We start from the raw sequence: 17,330 nt of genomic DNA, 5'->3' as shown, positions 1-17,330 counted from the left end.
CTAGACCTTCGCAGTTTAGCAAAGAACGCCTAGTCATTTTATTTGTTTTCGAAATTCAGTTCGAAATATCGCACTCTTACGAAGAATATCTCTCTTTTTTTAAAAAGAAATAGAGGTAAAAACCCTAAAAGAACACATCAGCTGTGCATGTTTTGTCTTTCAAAATTTAGCCAAATTACGCAGGATTACGCACAAGCGAGTAATTCGAAGCCCTGGAGATAACACAATTAGCAAAAGAGAGTTAGAAAACAGAAGTGAAAATGTTCCTATATCTTCCTTATTAGCAAAAGAGAGTTAGAAAACAGAAGTGAAAATGTTCCTATATCTTCCTTCTCTGTCTCCGTCTTTTGCTTGCATTCTCAGACAGCAACATAGTTTGAAATGTTGGCTTCCCTCATTTTAAGATGACTGAGTGCATACATTATATATATTATCTAGACACCATATCCTGTCAGTAGCCCATTTCTAATTTACCTCTACTGCTCTAAAAAAAAAACACTTTAAATTGAGGGCCTGTGCCCATTCTGTTACATTTAGTGTGGTATTAGCATAGGGCCTTGATTTGAAACTTTTCTTTGAAGGAAGTATAATTAAGAAATGGACTATCACTCTACTTGCAGAGAGTGCTATAGGCAAGCTGTTGTCGTCTGAGGTTTGGTGTGAGCCTACTTACATACTGTATACAACATATTAGCCTACTTGAAGGTGTTGGTGCTTTTTATTTATTGAGAAAACCTGGAGTTAACTAATAGGCATTTTAGAGATTACGGACTTGTGGGAATTTTGCCACACATACCTGTCATTTGATCCATTTGTGGAGAGTGCTGTAGGGAAGCTGTTGTTCGTCTGAGGTTTGGTGACTTGGTTCGGCGGTTGCTCTGACTGCATCTGCTCTGCGGCAAGGTAGAGAGTTGAGAGCTTCTTGGTGCATACTTGGGCCAGGCTTTTGGCAAGAGTTTGTGATAACACAAACTGGTCCACATACTGACAGCAGAAAAAAGGAAAAAACAAGTTAAAATGAGGTCAATTCCTGAAAATTAAGGGAGCATGCTACAGTATGTTTTTGTTTTTGTCTGTTAATCTGACAATGGTTTTGTGTAGGATATGAAACCATTTTGTTCCAATTATGGATTTAAATCAATCCTTTAACAAAAACAGCTCAGTACTATTTCTTGCTGCACGGCATAACAGCAAATGCCCAAAATTTTCCCAAACTGGGAATTTGTTCTTTGAACTTAATTTAATCACACCATGACATGCCCATGTATTTAAAGTAGTTATTCACTTCTTTCAAAAGAATGCATTTCAAGCAACCAACTGATGTCCATTCAAGCAAATTTTGTTTCTAGTGTCAAACCTTTTTTTAGCAAACAGAACATTTGTATTTTTAGATAGGGTTCAATTAATTCTTTAAGTGACTAAATATTCAGCAAACATTGTGCTTACCCTAAGAATCAATGGCACAAGGTACTTGAGCAGCACATCGTCACTGGCCTTTTTCTCAAACACATCTAGCAACCAGTGCAGGAACTCTTGACGATCCAACAGGCTCTCCTTAATGAAAAACATACATCCTATATAACAAAAGTTTACAGGCAAAATATTCAAAGGATACAGTATTTTTAAACATTTTCTATCTAAATCTCTCAAAAAAATGGCTAAGCACAAGCCTAGTGTCTAATGGTTGCAATTTGCCTAAAGAATGTCAACATCTATGGTTAAACACAAGCTCAATTTTCTTACTATTTCAACCTGTGAACATCTAAAAAATGGCTACGCACCTCAAAATTGCAAAGCTCTATAGCTAAAGCTTTAGTGTCCTACTATCACAATTTATCTATAAACTATCTACATCTAAAAAAAAACTAAATGAGCTCTAGTGTCTAACTATACCAGTTGTTATTTTTTTACTTTTTATCCCTATAGGTTGTTTGAAACATGTTTCAAAGAGTGACAAAGCAGAACCAGTACTCATGTAGGGTGTAGTATACCTCATAAAGCCAGTTGGCAAGTCGGACAGTATAGTTCCATTGTCGCTGAGGCTCTACCTCTGCTGTCATCCTTTGCTGGTGCTGAGACGCGGAGATACCGGAAAAGTGACCTTGATAGAAGTCTGATACCTTCATTAGCTGATCACGGAGGTACTTGGTCAAGGAGAACGTCCAGTCTGTAATTGAACAGAACGAAAAAATTATAGCCTTTGTTCAGATTTTCAAAGTGTACACTTTTTCTATTTTCTTAATGATTTTTTTAATTGCCATATAAACCACAGACTCTTTTTTGCTTTTCCTACTTTCCAACTATCCAACTATGTCTGTCACATTATCATATTATTATGTATGCGAGTTCATTCATAAAAAAGCTTAAATTCAAGGTAATTGAATGCTAAAAAGCCTTGAACACAGGCTAGCACCCTTTGGATAACTGATAAAAATAGCTTATTAGAGTCTGGCACTGTATAAAATACCTTCTTACCTAGTGAGGGATCTGCAATAATTCTTTTCTTGATTTTTGCTTCTGATATGACTGTATTGTAGGCTGACGTCATCTTAATAAACCATGCCGCCCGCAGCATGGGAACATCGTTATCACACAGGCTGCTAAAAATTTCCTCCTTCTTGTTAAGAATAGGTACCTGAATGAAAAATAAAATAATATTGTAAAGGTATAGCTAGGAGAATTATCTTATGGTCATATATCAGATGACTAAGTGAACTGAATTGGCTCAGTCTTTGAAAGCTCAAAAACTCAAAAACTTTGGAAATAAGCAGGAGAGTGGACTAGGAGCCTATGCTATTCCATTTGACTCTTACTTTTTTGGATAAAATCTTGAGTGGCTTGTTCCCAGCCAGATCAAGAAACCACTGCTGTATCAAGTTCCTTGACCTTGCTGTTACCTAGACAAAAAAAAGTGAAAAAAGAAATGTTTTAAGCACAAACTAATTACGGGGAAATTACTCATCAGTATGTAGACAATGACTTCACTACACTGTGTACAATGTGAGTTGGTGTGTAAGCACTTTCACTAATAATTCTTCCACCGGCCAGCTTCCCCAGTATTTTTTCATCCCCCAGGATAATGAGGTGTGGTAAGAGTGGGTACTTCTGGTTTAACATGCTTATAATACAAAAAAAAACAAGGAATTTATAGTTTCCAATGAAGAGAGAGAGAGTTTAACACCTCTAAAACAGTGGAACAGTCTTGGGGTTGAAACCTGGTCGACTTTGTTGAGAGACAAACCCTGTACCACTAAGCTACTTTATGCTTAACTGAACAGGGTTGTCCCTAAGCACCAGATAACAGTGGATTTAAACTAGGAAAGAGTTTAAAGTTGGCTGAATTATGGCTTTTGTGACATTTTTAACCCGCACAATCTCCCAGCCAACCAGGGACAACGCTGTGATCCTATTAAAAAAATAATTATTAATTGATAAATCAGGTTGGCAGAATTCTGATTGGTGAGATAGGTAGATTTCCAATATTTAGTTTAGAATTTTTTCCCCTGTCTGGATTGTTAGGACTCAGGGTCATATTCCAACAGTCCGCTAATCAGTGATCAGCCACCTGAGTTTTTTTTTTTTTTTGTACACTTCGGTCAGATGGGCTTGCATAGTGTGAACTCACAGGCCAAAAGTTCTCCTTGACTATTTGTGATTTCCTCTTGTTTGCATCCTGAAAAGTGTTGATTTTCTGTTTTTCTTGGGTCACGTTATTGAAGCTTTGGACAAACTGTTATCGAGTGAAAAAAATGACAGGTTATACAGAACAACAACAAAAAATGCACAAATCAAGAGTATCTAAGTTACCTTACATATCAAGCCTACCTTTGACAGGGGTACATTGGAAACAATGTCTTTTGCGGACCCATACTACAAAAGAATCATCATAGAATCGAAGGTTAGCGATGAATCGCTCATACGACTTGATCCTTTGCGTATTGTTGTGTTTACTGGTCACAAAACTGGATGTCTTCATTACTTATAACAAAACATGAAATGTCATCATGCTTGAAGCGTAATCGTGTTTTGTGCAATTGAATCTAGCTGATAAATCGAAACGCCAATTGCGCTTTAGAACTCGGTTGAAACGGAGTTTCAGGGTTCTTCAGTAAAGTTAGCAAATTGGAAGCCAAATATTTTAAGCTCACCTCACTGCAGCTGAAGAGAGGCTGATACGAGAATCCTTTCTTGACATTTTCCTCCGTCAATTCGTCCTGAAAGAATGAGATAATCAGAAAGTGAGTTCCTCATTGGAAAGAGAGTTTATTGGTCTGTATAACAGCGGACCTCTCTCTGTCTGGCGTCTTGAGGATAGACGTCAGGAGGACCAAGTCTTGGCCTTTTCAGAGGACGACATTGAACGGCCGCCATTTTGGATCGGGTCGAACCACGCGCGAAGCCGCAATACCAGAATCAGCGGTAATAAACGAAAACATGATTCAACCTTGGGGGAGGGAGTAGCTATCAGATATTTCAGCTTATGATTAAAGCTCTTGAAATGAACTAAAGTAATTATATACACAAATCCTTTATCTGAATCAATTTTTCATTTCAAATTTTTAAATCTTTTATATTTTGGCATAGTTGTAAGATCATAAAAGAGGGAGATTGAAGTTTAGTGTACCCCTCCCCTGTTAGTTACGTTATTAGTGTTCTAATTGTGACATGCGTAGAAGCTTCGATCACAGGGAAAACAAAATGGCGACCGGGATCAACTCTCTCCGGCGTCTGTACTTAAACGGCATTAAAACACACGGAAAGCTGTTAGCTCGGGTAAGGACATCACGATTTAGAAACCATAATATATAACAATATTGTTGTTATTTTTATCTTTTGATAAATCGATGTACTTTTTCCAGGTTCTTGGTCCTAATGTTACAGCGCAACACCAACCACGCAGAAATCTCTCGGTCCATGAACATCACAGCATGAAAATCCTCCAAGATGCCGGGATCCTGACGCCGAAAGGAGGCGTGGCGAGGACTGCAGAGCAGGCTTATGAGATTGCAACCGTCCTTGGTGAGGTTTTGGGGTTAGATCCCGGTTAGATCGTATTTACAAAAGCCATACTAACAGGTCAACAGTTCTAAAGGACTGTTGACCAGTGTTACTGGTGGGATTCATTTCCTGGTTAAGGTTTCTTTTACTTTCCATGCTCAGATTGACATCAAAACCATTATTTTGTGTGTATATGTATTTTTGTGTTCATAATTTGTTATTTTCAGGATTTCACTCTCTTTACTTTTACTCTAATGTAATGTTAAAAAAAATCAATTACTATTAATTTGTTATGATGTTTTTGCTGATGCAATAGTAAGCCAGGTTCCTACAACAAAGTTAAGTCTCTAGGCATGTTAGTAGAACTTATGTAGCACCTAGCATTAATGCACTAGTCATTTTAAACATCCACCCCCACAGTCCCAGGGAGAAAGGGGGATTAGACCTTAACCCTGAACATATGTAATAAAAGCCGAAGGATGTTTTCCAATTTTTATGTCCCACCTCTCATTGGTAATGCAAGGTAGATAGCTCAGCCAGAACCCATAATACCTGTCTACTTGCTTTTTCTATATAAATTAAGGAATCCTATTGTGAGCATGGTAAGGTTTCTCTGATACCTCAGCAGCACTCAGGTGCAGTATAACCATCAACAGTTTAACAACCCATGTAAATGATGTATAATTATTTGCATTAGTAACTTGTAAAGACTAGACATATATACAATTGGCTGCCATCCCAAATAGATCTAGTTCAGTTAGCTTTCTAGAGAGATTATAAAGTAATTTCTAACTCTGATATTAACATCATGTCTAACTCTGATATTAACATCGAAGGACGTAAGTCAATGAAGATCAGCTTGAACTCAGAGGACTCAGGTACTTCAGATCCCTCCAGGCAGTCAGGTACAGTAGGAAGAACTGTAGCATCCACTAATTATGTACTGTAGCATGATCTAGATTACTGTCGAATTATCTAGGTTGCTGTAGAATTATCTAGATTACTGTATAAAGATGTAGATTACTACAGAAAGTTTTAGATTACTATAGAAAGATCTAGATTACTGTAGATAGATCAAGATTACTGAAGAATGAACTAGATTACTGTGGAATGATCAAGATTTATTGAAACGTTTTTTGTCATACCATCTAGCTCAGATTAGTAGTGATAGATTGATTGGTAAAGAATGTTTTGAGGGACATTAATAACATGATTATGTATAAGCACTCACTTTACAAACCCACCCTAGGGTTAGGGGGAAGAGGTGTTAGTAAGATCAGTGCATAGTTATGGCGGTGATTGATACATATGTTAGTAGGCAGAGTTGATTTTGTATAAATCAGATACTTCAGCTTACAAGAAGCTGAAGCTATAAGGAAATACATTTTGCATTCCAAAAAGGTATCTGTTGTTGAATACAGGGCCTCTACAGCATGTGGTCCCCACTCCCAACACTTTTTGGGAAGGAAACCCCAATTATATTTTCCCCTGTTCCTATTTTTTTTTTTCGTTTTGTAGATTTTGGGGTTATGTCTACTTAAAGACTGTTTCACAAGCTTTCCTACAATGTGTATGGTTTCTTGTTTAGTGAATTCATAAAAGATAAAGTCTTCTTTTTGTTGCCTCACCTCTTTCACTGTTGAAGTTTTCATTGATTATAAGTTAAAACAAAATAAATAAATGAATGAAATGGTCAAGCAAACACTATTTTGTGTTCAAGTTAATTATAAGGATTTGAATAGGGTTCATGTCTTCTCTTTTGTACTATGTATACTTCACTAACACACAAAGTGTTAATTGGCACAGATTCAATAATGGGTCTAAACTATCTCTTTTGTATTATAGAGATTGATATTCACCAGTTCCTGTTTGTGTTATATTTAACTATTAGGTGAAAGTGAAGTTGAAGGGGATATGGTTGTCAAAGCGCAAGTTCTGGCTGGTGGTCGAGGGAAAGGCAAGTTCGAAGGTGGCCTCAAAGGCGGAGTCAGAATTGTATTCTCGTGAGTAATTCTCTGTTGATATTTCTTCTTTCTGTAAAGATTCTTTCATTGAAACAAATTTGATTCCTTTTGTTTCTTTGCAGAGCTGATGAAGCCAAGGAAGTTGCTTCTCGTATGATCGGCAAGAAATTATTTACAAAGCAAACTGGGGAACTAGGAAGAGTATGTAATGAAGTAAGTCATGAATATGCTCAGATTTTTGAACTTGTATATTTTTGTAAAAACCTAGATGTTCAGTCAAGGATCCCCACCCCTCCCCCCTAAAAGAGAGATAGCTCCCCACCCCTCCGCCCTAAAAGAGAGATAATTAGTCAACCTGTCCCACTAAATAAAAAAAAAGATAAGTTCAAAATACTTCATTTTTAAGTTTTACTGAACCTTTTGTGTGTGTGTATGTGAAAGACACAGTGAATACATAACGTGGAAGCCTTGGGTTGAGAAATTGTAATGCTTAACATGTACTTTTATTACACTCAGGTCTTCGTCTGTGAGCGATTATATGCAAGAAGAGAATACTATTTTGCTCTGGCATTGGAAAGAAAATATCAGGTATGGCTAAATAGGGTTTTTTTGTAGAAAATAAAAAATCTGTGTATGAACATGAGGTAATAAATAAAAATCTACAGTAACACTAAATTAATAAATACTCGACTCCTTATTTTTCCCCCGAGAGAGTGGAGGTGTCTTATTTCCATCAGCACATGTCAGTCTTTTAAAAGGTGCTCATTTTGTTTTTTTTTGTCCCACGGAAGAGCTATTTATTTTGCTCCATGTAAATTTGGCTACTTTTGCTTGACTGAAAAACTTTGATTGATAAACACTTTGCATGAGTACAGTACTCTTTTATTCTACTTATCTGCTTAGTTTTACAAAAATCATCGCAAGCTCTAATCCTTCCATTTTTTTTCCAGGGTCCAGTCTTAGTTGGCAGCCAGCAGGGAGGTGTCGACATAGAATCGGTTGCCAAGGAGACACCTGATGCCATTATCAAACAACCAGTAGACATCATTTCAGGTATATTAGACCATGTCTCATTTAAATCATCTCTCTGTCATTATCATTACTTCTGTCTATATACATAATGTAGTCTTGGTTCTTCAACCATACTCAATCATAATAAACAGAAAGCTGATTGAAGTATGAACCATATTCAACCATACTTCAATCATAATAAACAGAAAGGAGCTAAATTTTATGTGATCCAGATTACAAAACAAAGGATCTAGTTGGTATAATACTACAATGACAAGGTTTGAGCTATCTTAAATGACACTAAGATCTCTCTTTGGCATGTGACCTTTTAACTCAATAACCTTCAGTCAAGTGCATTTTTCACTCAGGAGATTGGGAAAGAACTCCCTGTATCTTTTTGACAATGAATATATTGCTTGATTGACTAACCCAAGGCACCAAGTCTGAGAAACCTCTGGTTTGTTTTAACTCCAGGCTTAAAGATTGACGAGGCCCGCACATTTGCTAGGAGGATGGGGTTCTCTCCATCATGTGTTGACCAAGCAGCTGACTGGATGATGAGAATGTATGACATCTTCATGTCAAGAGATGCTGTCTTGCTGGAGATTAACCCCATGTCCGAAGACCTGCTAGGCAGAGGTAAGAGGGGATGATGAGGAAATGATTTGATAATGGTGAAAGCAATGATGTCGTGGTGATGGTAGTAATAATGATGACGTGGTGATTATAATGATAATGTGTGAGGATTAAAATACTGGTGGTTTTGAAAATGATTGTGGTGATAATGATGATGTGGATGAGATGGTAATAGTAATAACTGATGAGAATGATGATGATAGTTGGATTAGAAATATTGGCATGATGGTTTCTGTAGTCATGGTGGTAGAAGCATTGGTGTCGATTATTGTGGTATTTTAGTGTTAACAAATCCACAAAACTTACACACTTTGCTCACCATCTGCCTTGGTTCTCAGTTGTGTGCATGGATTGCAAGCTGTTATTTGATGACAATGCAAGCTATCGCCAGCAAGAGGTCTTTGACCTTCGTGACTGGTCCCAAGATGACCCAAGAGAAGTAGAGGCAGCCAAACACAACCTTAACTACATTGGGCTTGATGGGAGTATTGGATGTTTGGGTATGTACAAACATACATTCCTACTCACACTTCCAGGCACCATACAGTCCTACCCACACTTCCAGGCACCATACAGTCCTACCCACACTTCCAGGCACCATACAGTCCTACCCACACTTCCAGCCACCATACAGTCCTACCCACACTTCCAGCCACCATACAGTCCTACCCACACTTTTAGGCACCATACAGTCCTATCCACACTTCCAGCCACCATGCAGCACACCATACAGTCCTATCCACACTTTTAGGCACCATACAGTCCTACCCACACTTCCAGCCACCATGCAGCACACCATACAGTCCTATCCACACTTCCAGGCACCATATGGTCCTACCCACACTTCCAGGCACCATACAGTCCTACCCACACTTCCAGGCACCATACAGTCCTACCCACACTTCCAGCCACCATACAGTCCTACCCACACTTCCAGCCACCATACAGTCCTACCCACACTTCCAGCCACCATACAGTCCTACCCACACTTCCAGCCACCATACAGTCCTACCCACACTTCCAGGCACCATACAGTCCTACCCACACTTTTAGGCACCATACAGTCCTACCCACACTTCCAGGCACCATACAGTCCTACCCACTCTTCCAGCCACCATGCAGCACACCATACAGTCCTACCCACACTTTTAGGCACCATACAGTCCTACCCACACTTCCAGCCACCATACAGTCCTACCCACACTTTTAGGCACCATACAGTCCTACCCACACTTTTAGGCACCATACAGTCCTACCCACACTTCCAGGAACCATACAGTCCTGCCCACACTTCCAGGAACCATACAGTCCTGCCCACACTTTTAGGCACCATACAGTCCTACCCACACTTTTAGGCACCATACAGTCCTACCCACACTTCCAGGCACCATACAGTCCTACCCACACTTCCAGGCACCATACAGTCCTACCCACACTTCCAGGCACCATACAGTCCTACCCACACTTCCAGGCACCATACAGTCCTACCCACACTTCCAGGCACCATACAGTCCTACCCACACTTTTAGGCACCATACAGTCCTACCCACACTTCCAGGCACCATACAGTCCTGCCCACACTTTTAGGCACCATACAGTCCTACCCACACTTCCAGGCACCATACAGTCCTACCCACACTTCCAGCCACCATACAGTCCTGCCCACACTTCCAGCCACCATACAGTCCTACCCACACTTTTAGGCACCATACAGTCCTACCCACACTTCCAGGCACCATACAGTCCTACCCACACTTTTAGGCACCATACAGTCCTACCCACACTTCCAGGCACCATACAGTCCTACCCACTCTTCCAGCCACCATGCAGCACACCATACAGTCCTACCCACACTTTTAGGCACCATACAGTCCTACCCACACTTCCAGCCACCATACAGTCCTACCCACACTTTTAGGCACCATACAGTCCTACCCACACTTTTAGGCACCATACAGTCCTACCCACACTTCCAGGAACCATACAGTCCTGCCCACACTTCCAGGAACCATACAGTCCTATCCACACTTCCAGGCACCATACAGTCCTGCCCACACTTCCAGGCACCATACAGTCCTACCCACACTTCCAGGCACCATACAGTCCTACCCACACTTCCAGGCACCATACAGTCCTGCCCACACTTTTAGGCACCATACAGTCCTACCCACACTTCCAGGCACCATACAGTCCTACCCACACTTCCAGGCACCATACAGTCCTACCCACACTTTTAGGCACCATACAGTCCTACCCACACTTTTAGGCACCATACAGTCCTACCCACACTTCCAGGCACCATACAGTCCTACCCACACTTCCAGGCACCATACAGTCCTACCCACACTTCCAGGCACCATACAGTCCTACCCACACTTCCAGCCACCATACAGTCCTGCCCACACTTCCAGCCACCATACAGTCCTACCCACACTTTTAGGCACCATACAGTCCTACCCACACTTCCAGGCACCATACAGTCCTACCCACACTTTTAGGCACCATACAGTCCTACCCACACTTCCAGGCACCATACAGTCCTACCCACTCTTCCAGCCACCATGCAGCACACCATACAGTCCTACCCACACTTTTAGGCACCATACAGTCCTACCCACACTTCCAGCCACCATACAGTCCTACCCACACTTTTAGGCACCATACAGTCCTACCCACACTTTTAGGCACCATACAGTCCTACCCACACTTCCAGGAACCATACAGTCCTGCCCACACTTCCAGGAACCATACAGTCCTATCCACACTTCCAGGCACCATACAGTCCTGCCCACACTTCCAGGCACCATACAGTCCTACCCACACTTCCAGGCACCATACAGTCCTACCCACACTTCCAGGCACCATACAGTCCTGCCCACACTTTTAGGCACCATACAGTCCTACCCACACTTCCAGGCACCATACAGTCCTACCCACACTTCCAGGCACCATACAGTCCTACCCACACTTTTAGGCACCATACAGTCCTACCCACACTTTTAGGCACCATACAGTCCTACCCACACTTCCAGGCACCATACAGTCCTACCCACACTTCCAGGCACCATACAGTCCTACCCACACTTCCAGGCACCATACAGTCCTACCCACACTTCCAGGCACCATACAGTCCTACCCACACTTCCAGGCACCATACAGTCCTACCCACACTTCCAGGCACCATACAGTCCTACCCACACTTCCAGGCACCATACAGTCCTACCCACACTTCCAGCCACCATGCAGTCCTACCCACACTTCCAGCCACCATACAGTCCTACCCACACTTCCAGGCACCATGCAGTCCTACCCACACTTCCAGGCACCATACAGTCCTACCCACACTTTTAGGCACCATACAGTCCTACCCACACTTCCAGCCACCATGCAGTCCTACCCACACTTCCAGCCACCATACAGTCCTACCCACACTTCCAGGCACCATGCAGTCCTACCCACACTTCCAGCCACCATACAGTCCTACCCACACTTCCAGGCACCATACAGTCCTACCCACACTTCCAGGCACCATACAGTCCTACCCACACTTTTAGGCACCATACAGTCCTACCCACACTTTTAGGCACCATACAGTCCTACCCACACTTCCAGGCACCATACAGTCCTACCCACACTTCCAGGCACCATACAGTTCTATCCACACTTCCAGGCACCATACAGTCCTACCCACACTTCCAGGCACCATACAGTCCTACCCACACTTCCAGGCACCATACAGTCCTACCCACACTTCCAGGCACCATACAGTCCTACCCACACTTCCAGGCACCATACAGTCCTATCCACACTTCCAGGCACCATACATTCCTACCCTCACTACCGTGCCACCAGCCACCATTTTTTACCAGTTTTAGAAAGTTGAGTTAATATTAGAGGGAAAATAAGAATAGTACATTGAGTCTGGAATCCGGAATAACAAGTTGTTTTCGAGCCAGATTCCAGTTCAATATTTATTGTTGATAGAACTGTGAGAAGATGAGAAATCAGTAAGGAATTAGGAGAGTTCTAGACTGAAAAAGTCGTGAACTAGTATTGTTCATCCAGTAAATTGTTTCATTTGCAAGAGAGATAAAAAGCGTCTGAGTTTCGCAAGTATACCATTGTTTTTAGAGATTCATGTACATATGTAGGAAATATGGTGCTTGAAGGAAACTGTCTCATCTAGTAGCACTCCTAAATATTGAATATATTTCTTAGGCTCTAGAGGTTGACTACCGATTTTTATATCTACCTCGTCATCTTTTTTTCTAACTGATTTGATTATCATAAAATTAGTTGATGTATAGTTTATTAATGTCGCACCAATCCTTGACTTTTTCTAATTCTCTGTTCATGAGATTTTCTAAGGTTTTGAGATCACTTGCAGACGCAAACATGTAGTGTCGTCAGCAAAAATTCTAAAAGTCAAAGCATCTGAACATACTGCTTTTAAGTCATCTTATCAAGATGCAATACCTATTAAAGAAATCAACTTTGCCAGCTAATCTGCATGACAAAATGAATGTACCAAGAAGAAGTACCCAGAAATTTGAGTCAATCATTAGCTAATTTTCTGAAAACTTAAATTTTGTGGCTACAGTAGCACATGCTATGCACTATAATAAAGAAAGAAGAAATTAGTGCTTTTTTATCAAAAAAGATGCACACCTGTTCTATATTTTCACTGTCCAGTGTTTGGAACCCTGAGCTTGTAGTAATTCTCCGGCATTGGGAATCATGAAAAATGAGTTTCTTTGTTGGAACTGGGAAATTGATATTCATATATTTGGGTTTTTTTTTTTTTTAGTCAATGGTGCTGGTCTTGCCATGGCCACCATGGATATCATCCAACTGCATGGCGGCGAGCCTGCAAACTTCCTGGATATTGGTGGTGGTGCGAGCATTGAGCAGGTGGAGGCCGCATTCAAGATTATCACAGAGGATAGCAAGGTGGGGCAGGGCTTGTTAAGAGAAAAATGCTGGGTGGGGTACAAAGTAGTAATTCACTGACTTCTAAGAAGTTCAAAATGGTATCATAAGCTCCTGTTATAGGTCACTAGATCTTGCTTCTTTCAAAATTCACACTGAATATAAAGTACCGACAGGAATAGGATAAATATTTGTAATGCATGCCTTGCTGTTATCTCATTGTTTGATTAATTCCCAAGGTTCACGCTATCTTGGTCAACATCTTTGGCGGCATCATGAGGTGTGACATCATCGCTGAGGGAATCATCGCAGCAGCCAAGGAGCTTAATCTATCCATCCCTATTGTTGTACGCTTACAAGGTAATAGATTGCTACATAGTACCAGCCTCAAAAAGATTTTAACAGCCTCTGTCAGCCTCTGTTTGTCTGTTGTCTTGTGTATGTTGTGCTGTCTTCTCGTCTGACTGCCTGTCTATTGTCTTGTGTATATTGTGCTGTCTTCTCGTCTGACTGCCTGTCTGTTGTCTTGTGTATATTGTGCTGTCTTCTCGTCTAACTGCCTGTCTATTGTCTTGTGTATGTTGTGCTGTCTTCTCGTCTGACTGCCTGTCTGTTGTCTTGTGTATGTTGTGCTGTCTTCTCGTCTAACTGCCTGTCTGTTGTCTTGTGTATGTTGTGCTGTCTTCTCGTCTGACTGCCTGTCTGTTGTCTTGTGTATGTTTTGCTGTCTTCTCGTCTGACTGCCTGTCTGTTGTCTTGTGTATGTTTTGCTGTCTTCTCGTCTGACTGCCTGTCTGTTGTCTTGTGTATGTTGTGCTGTCTTCTCGTCTGACTGCCTGTCTGTTGTCTTGTGTATGTTGTGCTGTCTTCTCGTCTGACTGCCTGTCTGTTGTCTTGTGTATGTTGTGCTGTCTTCTCGTCTTACTGCCTGTCTGTTGTCTTGTGTATGTTGTGCTGTCTTCTCGTCTTACTGCCTGTCTGTTGTCTTGTGTATGTTGTGCTGTCTTCTCGTCTTACTGCCTGTCTGTTGTCTTGTGTATGTTGTGCTGTCTTCTCGTCTAACTGCCTGTCTGTTGTCTTGTGTATGTTGTGCTGTCTTCTCGTCTGACTGCCTGTCTGTTGTCTTGTGTATGTTGTGCTGTCTTCTCGTCTGACTGCCTGTCTGTTGTCTTGTGTATGTTGTGCTGTCTTCTCGTCTGACTGCCTGTCTGTTGTCTTGTGTATGTTGTGCTGTCTTCTCGTCTGACTGCCTGTCTGTTGCTTTTGTATGTTGTGCTGTCTTCTCGTCTGACTGCCTGTCTGTTGCTTTTGTATGTTGTGCTGTCTTCTCGTCTAACTGCCTGTCTGTTGCTTTTGTATGTTGTGCTGTCTTCTCGTCTGACTGCCTGTCTGTTGCTTTTGTATGTTTTGCTGTCTTCTCGTCTAACTGCCTGTCTATTGTCTTGTGTATGTTGTGCTGTCTTCTCGTCTGACTGCCTGTCTGTTGTCTTGTGTATGTTGTGCTGTCTTCTCGTCTTACTGCCTGTCTGTTGTCTTGTGTATGTTGTGCTGTCTTCTCGTCTTACTGCCTGTCTATTGTCTTGTGTATGTTGTGCTGTCTTCTCGTCTTACTGCCTGTCTGTTGCTTTTGTATGTTGTGCTGTCTTCTCGTCTGACTGCCTGTCTGTTGTCTTGTGTATGTTGTGCTGTCTTCTCGTCTTACTGCCTGTCTGTTGTCTTGTGTATGTTGTGCTGTCTTCTCGTCTTACTGCCTGTCTGTTGTCTTGTGTATGTTGTGCTGTCTTCTCGTCTTACTGCCTGTCTGTTGCTTTTGTATGTTGTGCTGTCTTCTCGTCTAACTGCCTGTCTGTTGTCTTGTGTATGTTGTGCTGTCTTCTCGTCTGACTGCCTGTCTGTTGTCTTGTGTATGTTATGCTGTCTTCTCGTCTGACTGCCTGTCTGTTGTCTTGTGTATGTTGTGCTGTCTTCTCGTCTGACTGCCTGTCTGTTGTCTTGTGTATGTTGTGCTGTCTTCTCGTCTTACTGCCTGTCTGTTGCTTTTGTATGTTTTGCTGTCTTCTCGTCTAACTGCCTGTCTATTGTCTTGTGTATGTTGTGCTGTCTTCTCGTCTAACTGCCTGTCTGTTGCTTTTGTATGTTGTGCTGTCTTCTCGTCTAACTGCCTGTCTGTTGCTTTTGTATGTTGTGCTGTCTTCTCGTCTTACTGCCTGTCTGTTGCTTTTGTATGTTGTGCTGTCTTCTCGTCTTACTGCCTGTCTGTTGCTTTTGTATGTTGTGCTGTCTTCTCGTCTAACTGCCTGTCTGTTGCTTTTGTATGTTGTGCTGTCTTCTCGTCTGACTGCCTGTCTGTTGTCTTGTGTATGTTATGCTGTCTTCTCGTCTAACTGCCTGTCTGTTGCTTTTGTATGTTGTGCTGTCTTCTCGTCTAACTGCCTGTCTGTTGCTTTTGTATGTTGTGCTGTCTTCTCGTCTGACTGCCTGTCTGTTGTCTTGTGTATGTTATGCTGTCTTCTCGTCTAACTGCCTGTCTGTTGCTTTTGTATGTTGTGCTGTCTTCTCGTCTGACTGCCTGTCTGTTGTCTTGTGTATGTTGTGCTGTCTTCTCGTTTAACTGCCTGTCTGTTGCTTTTGTATGTTGTGCTGTCTTCTCGTCTGACTGCCTGTCTGTTGTCTTGTGTATGTTGTGCTGTCTTCTCGTCTGACTGCCTGTCTGTTGTCTTGAGTATGTTGTGCTGTCTTCTCGTCTGACTGCCTGTCTGTTGTCTTGTGTATGTTGTGCTGTCTTCTCGTCTGACTGCCTGTCTGTTGTCTTGAGTATGTTGTGCTGTCTTCTCGTCTAACTGCCTGTCTGTTGTCTTGTGTATGTTGTGCTGTCTTCTCGTCTGACTGCCTGTCTGTTGTCTTGTGTATGTTGTGCTGTCTTCTCGTCTAACTGCCTGTCTGTTGTCTTGTGTATGTTGTGCTGTTTTGTCGCCTAACTGCCTGTCCATTCATGTTAGGGACTCGTGTCGAGGATGCCAAAGCGCTCATTGCAGCCAGCGGTCTTCGTATCATTGCATGTGATGACTTGGAGGATGCTGCAGAGATGGTAAGTTACCATGGAGACGTATTGGTTAGACTGACACCTCATGCTTCAAGCCTGTTAAGTACATGGAACTAGCTGAATTGTCCTGAATGATAACGTTTTAAACCAAAAAAAAAAAATTTCCATTTTTAATTGTTCATTGATTTATAATGTCCAAAACCAACCATTCACCAAAAAGAAAAATGGGGGAAAAAGCGCGGGGATTATTCTAAATCTGTTTCTTTTTTACCTCCCACAGGTCGTCCGAGTGTCGAATATTATCGAACTGGCTCGCCAAGTTGATCTAAAAGTCAAATTTGAGCTTCCTATTTAAACTACAGAATAAATCAGGATCGCTGACTGTAGCTATGTAAATTTAACTCAAATACTGGACCAACAGTCCCGGACAATCACGGCAACAAAATGTGTATTTAATTTTATTGGAAGAAATATCCGATCGAGATTTTTAATGCTGGCAACGCATATCCCCATATGCGCCTGAATAGATTTCATTTTGTATTTTGAGCAATGTGGAATGGGAGACAGTCGAATGAACGGACGGATGTAAGGCATGATTTTATAGTACAGAATGGGTGTTTTGTAATAAATGTAACACTATTCTGCTAAACAAATTTTGTTATTATTGTTTGTTGTTGTGTGTGTGTGTGTGTTTTTTTTTTACTGAAAAAAATCATTTGCGTAAAAAAAGGTTGGAAAAAATATTTGCA

The 17,330-nt window shown here is 41.6% G+C and overlaps 2 protein-coding genes across 6 annotated transcripts in view; one reads left to right on the top strand and one right to left on the bottom strand.

The window, feature by feature from the left end:
• LOC5517222 (mediator of RNA polymerase II transcription subunit 12-like protein) overlaps window positions 1-4,415 on the bottom strand; it is a 53,909-nt gene extending 49,494 nt beyond the window's left edge. For all 5 annotated transcript variants that reach the window (XM_048732301.1, XM_048732305.1, XM_048732304.1 and 2 more), the window contains exons 1-9: window positions 4,288-4,415; window positions 4,149-4,214; window positions 3,826-3,870; window positions 3,626-3,730; window positions 2,814-2,897; window positions 2,476-2,635; window positions 1,992-2,167; window positions 1,447-1,554; window positions 797-984 (exon numbers count right to left, since the gene is read on the bottom strand). In XM_048732301.1, the coding sequence (XP_048588258.1) occupies window positions 797-984; window positions 1,447-1,554; window positions 1,992-2,167; window positions 2,476-2,635; window positions 2,814-2,897; window positions 3,626-3,730; window positions 3,826-3,870; window positions 4,149-4,214; window positions 4,288-4,371 (1,016 nt within the window). In that variant the 5' untranslated portion in view covers window positions 4,372-4,415. The remainder of the gene's footprint in view (window positions 1-796; window positions 985-1,446; window positions 1,555-1,991; window positions 2,168-2,475; window positions 2,636-2,813; window positions 2,898-3,625; window positions 3,731-3,825; window positions 3,871-4,148; window positions 4,215-4,287) is intronic.
• Window positions 4,416-4,614: 199 nt separating this feature from the next.
• Window positions 4,615-17,230, top strand: LOC5511636 (succinate--CoA ligase [ADP-forming] subunit beta, mitochondrial). The gene is made up of 12 exons (XM_032381025.2): window positions 4,615-4,773; window positions 4,860-5,019; window positions 6,890-7,001; window positions 7,085-7,175; window positions 7,479-7,550; window positions 7,913-8,015; window positions 8,448-8,612; window positions 8,948-9,109; window positions 13,417-13,559; window positions 13,778-13,898; window positions 16,538-16,626; window positions 16,862-17,230. The coding sequence occupies exons 1-12, from the start codon at window positions 4,666-4,668 to the stop codon at window positions 16,934-16,936; spliced, it is 1,401 nt and encodes a 466-aa protein (XP_032236916.2). The 5' UTR covers window positions 4,615-4,665; the 3' UTR covers window positions 16,937-17,230.
• The last annotated feature ends 100 nt before the right edge of the window (window positions 17,231-17,330 follow it).

Source organism: Nematostella vectensis, chromosome 9, assembly GCF_932526225.1.
Source record: "Nematostella vectensis chromosome 9, jaNemVect1.1, whole genome shotgun sequence".
In the NCBI taxonomy this organism is placed as follows: Eukaryota; Metazoa; Cnidaria; class Anthozoa; order Actiniaria; family Edwardsiidae; genus Nematostella; species Nematostella vectensis.
The sequence above is the reverse complement of the archived record's forward strand: the minus strand, read 5'-3'. Positions and strand labels throughout refer to the sequence as shown.